We start from the raw sequence: 16652 nt of genomic DNA, 5'->3' as shown, positions 1-16652 counted from the left end.
AACATACGCAATGCGACATTATGATTGGTCGAATTTATTTGTTGCCCACCATAATCCATACTAATTTTCGGTGGGGAACAAAAAATATGAGAGACTGTGACAAGGACAAACAATAATAGCGCTTCCGCTGCTACTCCTACTGAAAGATACATAAGACTATCCCGTTCTGTCACTTATCCCCACCACTCATGCCCAATCCAGTTTAATACTGGAATATGTGGACAGTTTTTTTTCTATATGGAAACTTATATTTTTTCTCATGTGGTAAGATAACATTAAGAGCAAAGAGCCAAAGAGCAATCAATCAATAACCGAAAATGGCGTTGTGTTGCGAGCAAACTGCTTTTTAGTCATGACATTTATTAATTGATTTAGATCGCGATTCTTGATCATATAAAGTTGCAATACAGTATAATACTGGAATAAAACTTGTCTAGGCTGTCTACTAAACCAATGTTCTCTAGCAAACAACATCTTCGGAAACGTACTCCCGAAAATGGTACTGACCGAGAAGAGTTTTTGTCATTGTTAGTGGACGAGTATTTAAATTCTAATACGTATGGTAAATATTCCGCCCTCATTTTGTTCTCTATAAATACATGCAATAATAGCACATCTGAATTTTGAAATTTACCATTTCCAGATGCAAAGTGCCAAGTGTTAGCTAATTTGGCTAATTTTGGGTACGATCCCTTGAATTATGATTACATCCGACGAGTTGGAGTCCTGGACATATTCCTGTATGTTTTGAAGAATGAATCTGACGTCACTTTGCTTCACTTCGCCTGTGCAGGGATTTGCAACTTGTGCATAGGTAAATAGCAAAATCAATGTATATCAACTTCATATTTTATTATTATGCTTTTCATCTTTATCAAGGTCTTTGGTATCAAGATATTTCTATTGTAAAAAGGTATTTTAATTTTTGATCCAGAGACGTAACTGACAGGAGTCTACTTAAAATGAATTACACAGCACTTTGTCAGCCAATTTTCACATACAGAATCATCATATGACCCCTCCTCATACTAGCTCTTAAAAGATTGACTCAAGCTTACAGCAGCAATACTCAACATGGGGCCTGCTAGGCCTTTTTAGGTGATCCTGGTATAGATACATGACCTTGCCATTTCATTGTCACCTTTAAGCGAATTCATCTTGCGGCCCAGGGCTACAAGGCAAAATCCTGGCCCTTGGCCCTCATAACAATAATTTTATGTTATGAATGTTTAAAATAAAGTGTGAAAAGGTTAATATTTAATGAATAAGACTGCATTTTTCAACATATGTAACTTATTCTCCTTGCTTTAGAGTTTGAATTTTTCAATGTGCTGCGAATTTGAAAACTACTAGCCTCATATTGGTTTATTTAGTACTATGCTGTTTACTGTTTATAACTCTTAATTTCATTTTGAGTGTTAACTTGTTTAAATATAGGTTTAGGTACATAAGAAGCTAAATTTTTGACTATAGCAGCTTAACATATTATATCTATTCCATAATATTCTGACTGTTGAGTAGTTACTGAATGCTTGGCACATTTTGGTAGGTAGTATTTAACAGGATATAGTAAGAATCCCTACTATTTTTATAAATCCAACCTACTTATTATAAATGCGAAAGTAACTGTGACCGTTGTTACCTGTTCACATGTAAACTGCTGCATGGATTTGGATGGAATTTGTAATGAAGATAGTTTGAGGGCTGTGAAGGACAGAATAGTTTATACATACATATAATCATGGCCCATTATCCCACGCAGGTGAAGTTGCGGGCAGGAGCTAGTACTCCTGTACTATACTACAGGAGTTAGGGTACCTAGATGGTTTATGGTCCTTTTTCGGATCAAATTATGTTTTGAAATCACGATTTTGGTCTCAAACAAGGATTCAAGGCAATGCAAGGACAATAAATATTTTATCTGGTTAGTTCCTTTGCTTGGTTATATGTTTTAAACAAACGTTAAAACATTACGTAACTTCAATTGATGCTTGCAGCACAGCGGTTTGCCTGATAAGTGTGATGTATAAGATTGACATAATATACATAATTATACAATTTTGATTGATTTGTAAACTGCTCTTGCGAATTATAACTGAATTTGAAGGTGTGTGGCATGTGTATGTGCATGTTGTTCAGTCGATGTCAAAGATATGGATACAATTTTCCACATTACTACTTTGTAATTAATAGGGCGCAAAATGTAAAAATATAAATGCCTCCATGCCGAGCCAGTGACATCCTGCAGCTTGACACAGACAGCGAAACAATGTATAGTGATCTACTTTGTATTACTGTCGTGTCGTCTTTTACACATTTGAAGTACATGAAAACAGATATGTTATACATATTTATTTGAAGGCCATTATCTATACATATTGACTGTGGTTCATATTCATACTACTTCGAAAAACGGGATTTATTTTCGTTTAATAATAAAAATAATAATTCAGCCTTTATACGTCCCACTGCTGGGCACAGGCCTCCTCTCATGCGCGAAAGGGCTCGGGCTATAGTCCCCACGCTAGCCCATTTTCGTTTATTTATGCATTATCCTCTATGAGTAGCAGATAAGTTCGCGACGCGAGTTGAAATGATTATGTTACATTTTTATTTGTATTATATATGTTATGTGACATCATAATAAATTAACCAACTATCAAATCATCATACAACATAAAATACGTTGGCCATAAGAAAATAATGCAGATAGTAAACAAATAATAACATTCGTCAATCAACTGATATCGAAATAGTACCTACATTACAAGTACAATATACAGTTACAGTAGGTACATAATGACTCTTTAAATTTTCGGCTTAATTAGTAAATTAATGTGCTAATTATCGCACTAGTGTGCCATATGTATTGTAAAGGTTATTTAAAGTTAGATAAAAAATCAGTCCTAATAGAAATATATTGTCTGATGGCCCTGTTTAATCTCGTTCATATTTCTGCTAGATGCTAAATGATAAAAATATTAAAATTTTGTAAATGTACGTCTGCCAATACATAAGTCTTACGCATCCATTCCAATAATAATAAGTCAATTTATTTCCTTATTTTCAGATCATCTGAATGCAGAATACATTTTGGCAAATGCCGGGTTCAAACCAATTATCAACCAGTTAGGAAGCCAACACTGTGAAACTGTTGCTGATGCAATCACTATATTAATCAGTTTATACCACAAGGGGACGGAATCTTATATAAATACAACTGAAGTAATACAGCGCATGCACGACTTAACCAAATCGGATGACAAAAGGCTTGTAAATTTAGCTTCTTTGTTCCTCAATAGTACTCATAATTAGAATCATGGCAAAAAGTTGAACGACAACCCTCAAGATGTTGTCAAACAGATTTCCATTTCTAGTTGCCAACAACAAAAATTATCAGAAAATTTGTAAACTACACACGACATCGTTTAGCAGTACAGCTTTCAAAGCCGGCGATAAAATTCGAATACAAAAGACATTGACTCAGAAAGATCTCGATGCATTTTCAAATCTCACAAGTGATCATAATCCTCTGCACAAGAATAATGGCAACAAGAGACCCATCGTGCACGGCGCGCTGCTGAACGGCCTGGTGGCCGGCCTCATTGGCACGCACCTGCCGGGCCCGGGCACCGTCCTCGTGTCTCAGACCATGAAGTTTCCAAATAAATGCTTTGTTGGTGAAAAGCTGACTATAAGCGTGGAACTGGTAGATGTTAGAAAGATCCTCAAAGTGAAGTTCTTTTGTATTGTTGAAGAGGAAAAGAAGGTTGTGTTCGAGGGCGAGGCTAAACTCATGCTAGCCAAAGACTGTTAACTTTTTTAACGTAATTTGTTCTGAAAATAAACTATATTACATAATATTTAAGATAGTATAAATACTGTTCACTTTCCATACGTACGATGTTGTCTTAAGGTGAGCGTCTCCTTAAGACGGATTTTACTACATATTACCTAGTCTCAGTGCGCACGCGTCACTTTTTCTTTCGAGCATTTTCAAATAAGCCGCACCAATTTTTTGAGTCGAAACTCGCCCGTCGTAACAAGTGATCGAAATACAGTAATACTTCCGTACACATTTATTATACATAATATATAATCAGTATTAAACACACAAATTTGTGTTACACTAATTAGTAATCACAATATGTATGTACCATATTTGTCAGGCAAGACAACTATCGCTTGTATGGACACCGATAATCAACCTTAAGCCCTTTATATAATTATTAGATTTTAATAAAGTTTATTTATATGTTTAAGCTCTAATTACTATTTCGATATATTATTATGCATGTAAGTGAAAATCTATAATATGAAATGTGATTTTAATATAATAAATAATAGTGTGCCAATTAAGTAGCTTCTAGCTCTAGGTTAGAAATTATGAACTCTTGTGAAGTACAATTTAGAAATTATTCTACTATAATTAAAATATAAGGTTCCGGTTTAAATATCTCTTAAAAGAAGTTCATCTGAAATTGTCCATTATAGTCGGTGATTATAGTCAATAACTTGTTAAGACTGATAGTCTCTAATTCATTGTTTGTATTCACAACTAGACATCCTTAATTGAAAAGGATTCAAAGATTTTTACATTTACCGCTATTTACACGTTATGTTACCGAAATGGTTTTAATTTTTTAATGTTACTTTCATACGCTGAAAAGTTTATTTTTCAAGACTTGCAAGATGAACTAGTCGGCTGGTAATGGTCCCATAATGGTCATCTTTGCGCGCGGTAATTTAATAAGCGATATTAAGAGATGGGCATTGAATGGTCTCATTGTGTCGTACTCGTATAGTAATACCCGAAAATAATACGCTTTTTTGATGCAGCGCTGTCTCGACTTCTAGGTGTTAAATTTAAACAAAATTAACAAGTGAGTTTTCGTAACCCATAATAACATGGTCCTGAACAGTGGAATTTAAAGCTATATTAACGCTTAAATTCTCGTAAAAATACTTGTAATTTGGTTAGTTGGATCTTATTAAATATTTGATGCTTGTGGGTTGTGTGGATTTTGTAAACGTAATTTTAGTTTATATACTAATAATGCCGCGTATAATGATCTTTACCGAAGTTGCATTTAAAGTGATGTCTCCTCAGCTTAGTACCGGGTACTATTTTGTATACACATGCATGCCTGATTTCACGCAGAAATTTCGAAACTATAAATTAGGGTTCCTAGTTTGACTACGAAACTCTTAATTTACTTCTTAATTTGTATATTTTAGGTTACATGTATATTGTATAAGGCATGCTAAATTTTTTGCTTATTGATTGCATCAATAAAAAATGTAATTTTGGGGCACGGTAGTGTTCTCTCTATTACATAAAATTTTTACGGTATATTTGTTAATATCGATACACATAAACATATTGGTACTCTTACAGAATAATTGTTGTATTCTGTGGGCAGTCACTTCAACAGAATTATTATAAGAAGAAATATTGTATGCTGTGCCTCGCTGATATAAAAAAAGTGTAACTCAGGCATCTTGACTTTAAAAAAGTAACAGTTAATTTTAACTGCAATAAGTTTGTCTATCACTCAGTACAACAAACAAGTACAGTTAACCCTAAAGAATACGTTATGTACATGGATATTATACACGTAGAAAAACCTATTCGTATAGTTTTTTATTAATGTAAATATAACTACTAGGTTTTTGGGTATTTACTTCTATTATACTTTGAGACTAAAGTGTCACGTCTAAATTTCCATTTCGCGACTAAACGTATAGTATTAGACATTAGCTTTCGGGTTTGTGACGACCGCTAATCGATCGTTAAGATCCGGAATGAAATTAAAATGCCCGATTCACCTATTATTATAGGAGAGTACATTTTGTATTATATTGAGCTAAGCTAATCTCTCAATATGCTATTACACTTACACGTAGGTAAGATTGTGCCGAATGGCACATTCTGTTTGCTAGCCCTATGATAAGAAGCCAGCCTCTGCTTGCTCCACAGCGGACTTGTCTCTGCCGCTGCCGCTAATCGCAAGAATCGGCTCTGCTCAGAGTAAGACGTGTGTAGTCGTTTTTAGAGTTGTTTTGTTGTTTATTTATTTTACCCATAATGCAATGATCATAAATATTAAGTATGGTTTGTATTTTCTCTGTGCCTTGTTGAGTTTCAGTTGACTTTCATTAAACATTTTCCTTGTTAATACGTAGTCGTATCATTTTTATCGTAAGAACCCATTTAGTTGTTTTAATTATCACAGATATAAGTAGGTATCTTTGTTATCATTCCGGTGACGGGATTTATCCCATCACGCATAACACCATAAATGTAATTTGAAAACCAGTTTAAACTTTTAAAGTACCTATTTAATTCGCGAGAATATACCGTATACAATTGAAGGGATGTTTACAAAAACAACAACTCAGAGCGGTTGACACTTTTTTAAAAACATTGTTAATCGTTTCAGGTGTCAACCAGTGTAGTCAGTTATGTTGTTTTTGTAAACATCCCTTCAATTGTATGAGTCTTCAAATGCCACTCATGGGTGTCAAGTACGGTGGGACGTTTGTTATTAAGTACAGTCAGCTAATTTGATTCCTAGGCCACTGTAGAACCTTGTCGTATTAATTACTAGGTAAGTACATGACATACCTACATCACTCAAGCTCTTGTAGAAAATAAACAAATATATTCATTATGACATGGTTCTATAGTGTCCTAGGAATCAAATATAACTACATACTATATAACTTATATAGCTCCGTCCTTTAGCGATTCAGTTTAGGTCCTAAACAGAATCGCAATAAGGACATCATGGTAAGGCCCCAAATAGCTTAAAAAATATAATGTCTCAGTTGAAATAAGTACCTACTTAGAGTGCACGTGATGGGAATTTGCTGACAATCGCGTTTTTGTATCAATAAGTGTCTACAACCGATTATCTTCGGATCACGTACTTACGTGAAATCGGCATCTCGCGCACGCACGTTTTGCGCTCTAGGACGCTGAGATAGCAGTTTTTTATCGTATCTGCCCCGGAGATATGGCTCCCCACATATGCTTATAAAGTCCTAGAAGACCCAAGAAGTGAGTAACGAGTTCTCCACGATCAAGTGATCAGTAATGTAAAATTCAAGTTCAGTGGTTGTGACAAGTGTTATTCTTTGGTCGAGGTACGTGGTGGTCATATTTATTAATTTACCTTATTGAAATCAAGACGGTTGCATGGTGGTATTTTCGAGGAATCCCCGATATGAGTGAATTTAATTTGATCAACACTTTCTTCCTTTTTTCTTTGGCATAAGGTTAAGCGGACCCCAGGTTCCCATGAGCCGTGGCAAAAAGTGCAGACCATACCCTTGTCATATGTCTGTAACGTATTAAGACTAAGTATAGCAGTGAGCACAAAGACGATTCGTTCTAAATAGGTTACAAGTTGTGAAGATACGAGGAGTCAGCGTCATGTCAAGGATACCATGTTCTTGCAATGCGAATGGTGTAACGTATTTTACGTCACCCTAGGCCCGTAAGTGGGATTTTCTCCCCGCTACGCGAGGATAAAATCTCACTTCGGTCAAGGCAAGGCGTAAAACTTTAGACAAACCACGGGCGGTAATTCGTAAAGCCCCAGATCGCATATTTACATCTGCGATCTGGAGCATTCACGAATTCACCTCCCTAGGTATGTAATGTACTATTATCTAGAAGAATCTAGAAGGTATTCGTAATGCCATCGGTGTATTTAGAATCGACTTGATATATGTGGTAAGTTGCTCAAATCCTTCATCAAATAGAAGAGAGCTGATGATCTGCAAACTATTTTTACCAAAAACATAAGAATAAAATCTAGATCATCAAATCTGTCTTTCTATTCGTGGGCTACGATGCCTTAGCCAGGTCCGCAGATGCACACGCATAATGAAATGTATATGTACAAAAGTTCATGTCCTTTTTAAATTTTCTGGTACATAATAGTGGCAATTATGTAACGTAATGTAAATGTATGTACTTTTTTTAAAGGAAAAACAGTAGTCAAACGCGCAATGTGCGGCAACTGGTGGCTGGCTGTGTTGGCGGGCCTGTGCCTGGTGGCGAGCGCCGAGGCTCGGCGGAAGGCCAAGCGGGACGACTTCGAGAGCGCCAAGTCCCTCGAGGACGTGGACTATGACGAGGACGTTGATGGGGTAAGAAACAACGGCCGCAGCCTTATTGCCCTAACAGACGTAACAGCCATTGGAAAACTCGTATTCTTTCGCCATAAATCCCATATCCAATCTGATTTTTCGATGGCTACGCATGGTGCGGCAGAACTTATCAAAATTAAGTAGGTAAGTATATTTAATGCCGATTATGATATACTGGATGTCTCGATGCAAGGTTATATTAAGGCCGTGCATCGAAAAATAACAGGATCTTAGAAAGGTGGCAGTGGCTAGCCCCGGAAACAAACAGTAGTGATTTTCGGATATATGTTTCTTGACTATATGATAAGACATTTCGTAGTAGTCGAAACACGAATGCTTACAATTTTCTCGATAGAAAATAAATCCAAACTTACGTGTTCATTTTTCGGTTTTAGCTTCGTGCAACTAGAAAACACATCCATATCCAGCACAACCCACCTTACAGCAAAGGTTTTCATCTCGTCTTAACTTTCAAAGAACTAAATATTAACTTATTATCCTTTACCGATGGATTTATTATCGATTTTTGATTTTATGAATTCAACAGCAAACGCCCATTTTACGCAGTTCCGTTTCTCTTTCTGTCATGCGTCAAAGTCATAAATGCATCCTTTATGCCAGTAATGTTAGATGGCCGTCGTGCCTCAAAGAGGTAAGACCTATGTCACTTCGCGCAGCGCTCCGAATTACGTAAAATTTTAATATCCAATAAACGTTGAGTCGTAACTCCATTGAGTAGTAACGGAATCGGAGGTAAACCTATGATGGTGCCTTCTTACAGGCCTATACGTTACGCATGTGTGCGTGTTTGCTAGGCTACGTCATGCTACGTCGAAATCTATACTCTTTGTCAGTTACAACGGGTTAGGAAATTTCGACAGATATTGAAATGTATCGGTAGCTGTTTGGTATTTAGCCATCAGAATCTAACCGTAACTTTTTGCTTTATTTTTGTTTGAAAATAAAATATCTATAAGAATATATTTTTTGCTTTTTTTCTATTGTAATGATAAAAATAAATCTAGTATGTTTCATGCTCAAATAATTTAAAATAATTGAATAAATATTAAAAACTAATTGATATTACTCGTTTTAATTATTATATTATTAAGTTTGTTTGAATAAAATATTTTATTTCAATAATACGAAAAGTTATTATATTTAAGTACCACTAAAAAAGGTCTCTACTTACAAAAACTCACTTGCACGGGCCGGGGTTCGAACCCGTGACCTCCGGTTTGAAAGTCGCACGCCACTACAATTTCACATAAGTAATTTACAATGACATGATACCGTGGAAAAAGTGAATATTACAATGTACTGTGTTACTATCATTTTATAGTTTATTTTGGCTTGACAAGGAGGAATGAGAAAAACGTGCAGAGCGAGAGGATTAAATCTCTCTGTCCCTTTCTTAAAGTAGCCAATCCTAATTATGACATCTGTTTTGATATTAATTCTTTGAACATAATTTGTCGATGTTCTTTTTTATATCATCGAGAAAGATTTTTATTAAAAAAATGTGTTGAATTTATATGTTTTATTTATGTTTTTTTTGCATAAATTTCATTACTTTTGACAAATTTTGATTGTGATGACAAACGATTTGATGTGATGTGTGAAACGAACCATGTGATCAACGATTTATCTAATAAAACTTCATTTAGTCGAAAAAAATAGTTGTCTACTACCGGGTGGAAAAAAATTATGGGCCCTGGAGGGAAAGTGCCTTAAAACCTTAAGTTTGCTCATTTTACTTAAATGAAACATTATTGTTTTTTAAAGAAACAACTGCATTCAAAGATTTTTGAAGTGAAAACTTCTTTAGCGGCGCTAGGCACTTTATGAGGTGGGGAAAAAATGATAAACTCGAGACAGCGTAAGGCGATCATGTGACCGTAAGGTTTAGATGGCATTTAAATCAATAAAGAAAAACTCAATGACATTACATGAAAAAGGTTATAATCTTGTACGGGCTGAAATACGAGGATCTCACAGTATTATAACTTTATATCACTCAAATATAATTCAATAAAGCTACATCTTGATGAAATCGCTAATAAAAGTGAACTCTAGTACTGGTGAATAAAACTCAAAATATCATGACCAAATAAATAAATTATTATAATTAATAAATTTGATTTTCGAATTTTAAACAAGCTCACTGACCAGCAATTTCGGAACCAAAAGTTTTCAATAGAAAGGAGGATGGGTCAATTATACATAGTGCTGCAGACATTTTGGACTAGTCATTGAGTTTTCACTTCTGTCGGCACTCCCGGAATGCAACACGTTGTTTTTTTTTAAATTCGCTTAATCGCGCCCGGGAATCGAACCTACTTTTTCCACACTATTAAAGAACACAAATGCTTTTCTTCTGGTAACTTAAATGTTCTATCTATCTTGGTGATATGTCAATGCAATCAAATAATCTGAAAAAATAATAATAATCCAATTTATGAATTCCGTTCCTTCAGAAAAATGCGAAATGTACGTACAATTTTTAGGGATATCGTACTTTTCCCAGAGACAAATTTAGTTGGCTAAGACACATTTTCACTGATTTGGGGTCTGTACTAAAAATCTAACATAATATGATACTTAATCGTTTTAAGCTCAAGAGTGAGTTTTCCTAAAGCTTTTTCTAAAAATTATAGGAGGTATAGGATTATGTTAGGAGTGCACTGCAGCATGTCAAATGTATGCCAAAATGTCAAGGGAGAGAACAATAAATTAAGTTTAAATTCCACTTCCACTCATCAGCAAAGTGATATAAGTATATCAGCAGTTTAAAGTTATTTTAGATTACAAAATTAGCGCATCAAAAAAATCAAAGTGCATAGAAAAAAAGTCTCCTGAGTCATAATAAAATTGATGTCTCTTGGGTCACCAGAAAAGTCACCAGGGAGAACGATGACCCAAATCACATTTAAAAGAAAATGTAAATTTTGTGTACTACCTACGAACATTTTTCAAAAAACTATGTTTTTATAACATATTAGACCCAGGATAGATCTAATACCTCTTTTCGTACCCCGGATAAAATGGTCGGCGACTAAAAAAGTAACTGAAACGTTACGTTATTAGGTTCACGATGCCGCGTTGTACCCTTGCCTTCGTTGCGATATGTTTGGTAAGTCAGGAGACTTAAAAAATGAGCCATGATTTTGGGACATATTAACAAATATTTTTTTGAATATATATTAATTTTAGCGGACTGTAATAATTTACCAGTTAAATTAGATGTAAATACCTTTTTAGTTAATCGTTAATATGATATATTAGTAGCAGTAAAACACTTTATTGTACAAAAAGACATATAAAACATGATAAAACACACATCCTTCGTATATGGTAGAATATATTTTTCACACTTATAAGTAAAAACCAAAACCGATACGCGATTGGGATACGCTCTTTTTGTATGGGATAAAAAAAAATTCTCCTGGGTCACCAAGAAAAATCGACATATTAAAATAATTCAGTTCGTTTTTAAGTTCTAGTCAGATTGACTTTTTGGTTATTTGAGATAAATTACAATAACGCTTAGATTTGAAAAACATGATTTTCTATTTTGTTGCGATCGACCCGGGTAATAAAAATACGGCGAATTTGAACTTTTGTTTGTTGTCGTTGTAAAATGTATTAAAAAATAATGTAGGCACCCCTGACAATTGAAATTCAAAATTATCCAGAAAAAGCGGCCAAGTGCGAGTCGGACTCGCCCATGAAGGGTTCCGTATTTAGGGGATTTATGACGTATTAAAAAAAAACTACTTACTAGATCTTGTTCAAACCAATTTTCGGTGGAAGTTTGCATGGTAATGTACATCATATATTTTTTTTAGTTTTATCATTCTCTTATTTTAGAAGTTACAGGGGGGGGGGACACACACATTTTACCACTTTGGAAGTGTCTCTCGCGCAAACTATTCAGTTTAGAAAAAAATTATGTTAGAAACCTCAATATCATTTTTGAAGACCTATCCATAGATACCCCATTTTTTTTTCTATTTTTGTGTGAAAATATAATGCGGTTCACAGAATACATCTACTTACCAAGTTTCAACAGTATAGTTCTTATAGTTTCGGAAAAAAGTGACTGTGACATACGGACGGACAGACGGACAGACAGACAGACAGACATGACGAATCTATAAGGGTTCCGTTTTTTGCCATTTGGCTACGGAACCCTAAAAATGAGTGTTTCAAAAAGGCACCCTGTATTCCTTACATACCTAAATAATCTCTTATTCAATAAAACATATAATTACTAAACACTGTGATTTATTTCAAATAAATGCAAATCGATCGGATAAAAGATATTAATACCTACCTATACAACAATGAATACGAGTACAGGCAGCTGCAATAATATGTTACACACCGAAGGCCGTTTTGCGGTAGATCATGTTAGATCTTATTTGTAGAGCCATAAGAGCGTGTCACATATTTTTGCGGCCGTCGAAGAGTAACATATTATTGCAGGTGACTGTACCTATGAAAAATTCGAGGGTTAATAAAAAGCATTTCAACCAAAGCATTTATAATAATAACGACCATGGACGCCTGCAACCCCAGGGTTATTGTAACCCCATAACAATAAGGTTGAAATTTGCATTTAGTGACCGCAAAGTCAGGTGAGCGTAATCAAGTAAATCTGTTTTCATCATATTTTATCAAAAATAATCTCTTTTCTGTTCTTGTGCTATTTTCTTATTATCAATACTCTTAACTTATATGCTATATACGCTGCTGCTTCTATGATGTTAACATCTTCCAAAACAACAATAAATATGCAGGTTTATGAATTAATTATTTTATTGTTTGCTATTATGAACAAGTAACAACGCCATCTGTTTCAATTTTTTCCGAATTTAAGTTTCTGGCCGACCGCAGCGACCACGTATAATGGTAGTTAACTTCTGTAACGTTAGATGGTGCTAAAAGGTCACACAAACTTCACGTGCGGCGCGAAGCGTTTCCATGTGTGCGTGTTAGCGGGGAGGGAAGAACTAGCGGGCGTGGTTTACGAAGCGCCAGACGCGGCTGCAGTAGGCCCTTAATTTGTTAGTTACAAGTGAAGTTAATATGAGTGTTAAAATAACTAAAATTATCATGTAATGTTATATAATAAGATAACATTCTGTAACGAGCAGGTGGAGCCATGTCAATGCGGCGTGTTCATGTCCCAGCAAGTGGGCATCAAGGAGGGGCGGCGGAGCAGGCCGCGTGGGCCTCCGCAGGGCGAGCCCGTCGTCACCTACGACACCGACGCGCCCAGCCTGCCCTGCGGCTCCGCGGGCTTCAAGCACTGCATCAGCAAGTGCCTGGACGTGGTGAGTAGCAATTCCAACTACACGGCGCTTTTAGGAATCTACTACATTACGTACATATCTGAATCTCGATCAGGGGGCCGATTTTTGAATTTCGATCACTCGATTTCGTCACTCGAAAATCGATGGAAAACGGCGAAATGCAGATTTTTGAAATACGAGCGATAGAAATTGGGAATCTAGTGGTATTGACCACTCGTTTTCAATTCTATTAGTAGAATTTACAGGACTAGTAGTGGAGATATTACTGAACGAAATACGCGAAATCGAGCGGTCGAATTTCAAAAATCGGCCCCCTGAGCCTCTGAGGTATCTGAGGAAAAATTAGGGGGTGGAAGGATGTAAATAATTTATAATTGGTACAGACTGTCAATCATAACAGAAAGCCATTTTATAAGTTTTGATTTCGTATTTAGAAGCCATCAATCGATCGTTCTGACTCAGGCATCACAATTACATGGAAATGGTTGTATTGGGCCGAATGCATATTCGTGTTCCATTTTTTCCATGATATCACAAACGATTGGTGCAAACATATTTGCGCAAATAGGTACCTAAAGTGGGCCTGAGCCTCGTTGTTGAAATAGATGGCGTTACTTATAGAGGTTAATGCACCTTACAAAAAGGAACTGAACATAGTAAGTTGGCTCGATAAGCATTATGCGCGGTATGAGTGCCGCGCTTTTGTATTAAAAATATAACATTGATAGTCTTGATTATTTATTGATCTTTATTGCTAATCTAACATGTTGCTAATCTAGCGGCGTTAGGTATGTTGCCATGCAAACTCATGCTATTTTTCATTTGACAAGATTTAAAATTGTTGTATCAAATAATATATAATTAAAAGTATGTAGGTACCATTTTAATTAAGTCGGAACAAATTACATATGACTCTTGATAGGTACCCAGTAAGTAATTAGGTAGAATGTTAATTGCTTACACAATTAATAAAATTACATGTTTAATATTTTCTGATTTTGATGATACTTGTGCGTTTTTTTTTTGTTGTCCCCTACACTTTTTTTCAAATAAGGGATTTTTTATGTTATTTCTACTCAATGTGATACATAAAAAAATACTTAAATTCGATTAAATATTATACAGGTACATAACAATTAAACTGTTTAATTAATTTTAGCACGTCGTACCTTTTGAGTCTCTCGCTACCTACGTTGAAGATTCTAAATAAGGATGAAAATCAGCACTCCCAGCAAAAACTGACGTAATCGTAAAGTGACGATAACTTTAAAAACTGTTATCCCTTTACAAAAACACGAAGTTTCTTTATAATTTCTAACCTACTCATTAACAAATTGTAGAAGTCAAATGTAGAGTGGTCCTAAGTGTATTCGTGTACCTATGAATTGACTCGTAATCCTTAATTCACGTTCAGATTCTGAAGTACCTCCCTCGAGCGGGCCCCGTTATCTGCGGCGCGGTGGAGCGCGACGTGCACCGTGAGAAAGCGTTTCTTTTCATCAAGAACTGCGGCGGTGATTGGACTCCCACCAACTTCTCGGCCGGCAAGGAGTTCTGTTGCACGGAGGGCCAGCACCACAAGTGCTGACCGATACTGGAGAACCGCGCACTTCGGAACGTCTAACTAACTTGGTCTATCTCTTTCCTTAGGAAACAGAACCGATAGAGGTAGACGATTTTCGAAAATCGAGTTTCGCGGTAGACTACATACAGCGTCGTATAAACGATCCTTTTATAACATTATCGGGTACTACCTTATAATTAGATTCTCATTATTTATACGGTGTCGAACTCTATTGCTGAAAGATAATGTTTCACTCTTGTTTCACTAATAAAAATTGGTAGTACCAAAAATCTTTACACGGCTCACAGGCATTTGTGAGCACGGAGAGAGATCTCTAAAAATGAATTGCAAAGTCAAGTGTAAAATATGGGTACACAAATCATACTCAAAAATATACTCAGTCCCATATAGCTCTTATGTCAGCGGATTAAGAACTGTGGGACATATTTTTGAGTAAGTTGTCTACACCCTTATTTTTGCACTTGACTGCACAAGAATGTATTATTATTTTTAATTTTATAAGAATTATAATATAAGTTAATCATTTTTGTACATTACTAAGCTGAAAAACTTAGCATATTATAATATAATAAAACAAAAAAGATCTTATGATACTCGTATTTCCTTTATGTATTCATTTAGTCAATTTAAGTAGTGCATAATCTGCGAAACGGAGTACAACATTTCCGTAGTACTTCACTGATACGAGTATTTAAAACTTCATTGCAATTCATTCGCCTAGTTCATTCTTCATTCGTGATTTCATACGGACGTCTCGGCCCGGGCACGGCCGGGTCCAGCGTAAGTCATCCTTTATTAATAGTTGCGTTTTATTCACTAGAGTGAGAAGTACGTTGATGCAAATCTTGAGTTGTTTCTTCATGTTGACTGTTAGAATATACTTTTAAATGATGATTTTGAATGATAAATATTGAATAGCGTTTATTTGATTTGTAATGTTATACGTTTGTGGTTAAATTTTGAGATCTTTCGCTTGCTCAGGTATCAATATTAGCAAGAGAGATAAAACAACAACTTGGCCCCCTTGTAAAACAAATAACTATTGTCTATCAAACATTTTGTTGAATACCATTTCATATTTAAGGAAGTAGTTACGCACTCCTGAGTGCAAGACGAATGATTTTGATACCGGTTTTAGCCAAATTGATATAAGGGAAATAATTCCGTACACGGCGGGAAGAAGCTGATAACTCGAGATATTTTGTTGAAGAAATTAGAACTTTAAAATAAATTACATAATTCCGTACACGGCGGGAAGAAGTTGATAACTCGCAGGAAAAAGGGAAGAAATTTGAACCTTATGCAATTTAATATTAAGTTCAAATTTCTTCAATAAAATATCTCGAGTTATCAACTTCTTCCCGCCGTGTACCGAATTATAGGGCACAACAGCAAGGTCGTAATAAGTCGGGTTATTATATGTATTAGTATCATTTATTTCATTTGGGTAGTACAAGAACAAAACACTTACAAAAACAATATAAAAAATATTATAAACACATTTTACAGTTTACACATTATAAAAAACCTAACCTAGGGTGCCGCCAGCAGCGGGGCAAGGTCCAAGCTGCCAGTGGTCAGGGCTGCAT

General features: G+C 35.5%; 2 protein-coding genes across 2 annotated transcripts; both read left to right on the top strand.

The window, feature by feature from the left end:
• The first annotated feature begins 319 nt into the window (after window positions 1-319).
• Window positions 320-3893, top strand: LOC134661760 (uncharacterized). Its single transcript, XM_063517943.1, is given in 4 exon segments — window positions 320-562; window positions 644-814; window positions 3071-3324; window positions 3326-3893. Coding segments are annotated over 4 exon segments (1026 nt in total). The 5' UTR covers window positions 320-453; the 3' UTR covers window positions 3818-3893.
• A 2978-nt stretch (window positions 3894-6871) lies between these two features.
• Window positions 6872-15098, top strand: LOC134661017 (follicle cell protein 3C-1). The gene is made up of 4 exons (XM_063516914.1): window positions 6872-7153; window positions 8006-8160; window positions 13320-13499; window positions 14893-15098. Exons 2-4 carry the CDS (start codon window positions 8020-8022, stop codon window positions 15064-15066), a joined length of 495 nt encoding a protein of 164 aa, XP_063372984.1. The 5' UTR covers window positions 6872-7153; window positions 8006-8019; the 3' UTR covers window positions 15067-15098.
• The last annotated feature ends 1554 nt before the right edge of the window (window positions 15099-16652 follow it).

This window comes from Cydia amplana, chromosome Z (genome assembly GCF_948474715.1).
Source record: "Cydia amplana chromosome Z, ilCydAmpl1.1, whole genome shotgun sequence".
Lineage (NCBI taxonomy): Eukaryota > Metazoa > Arthropoda > Insecta > Lepidoptera > Tortricidae > Cydia > Cydia amplana.
The sequence above is the reverse complement of the archived record's forward strand: the minus strand, read 5'-3'. Positions and strand labels throughout refer to the sequence as shown.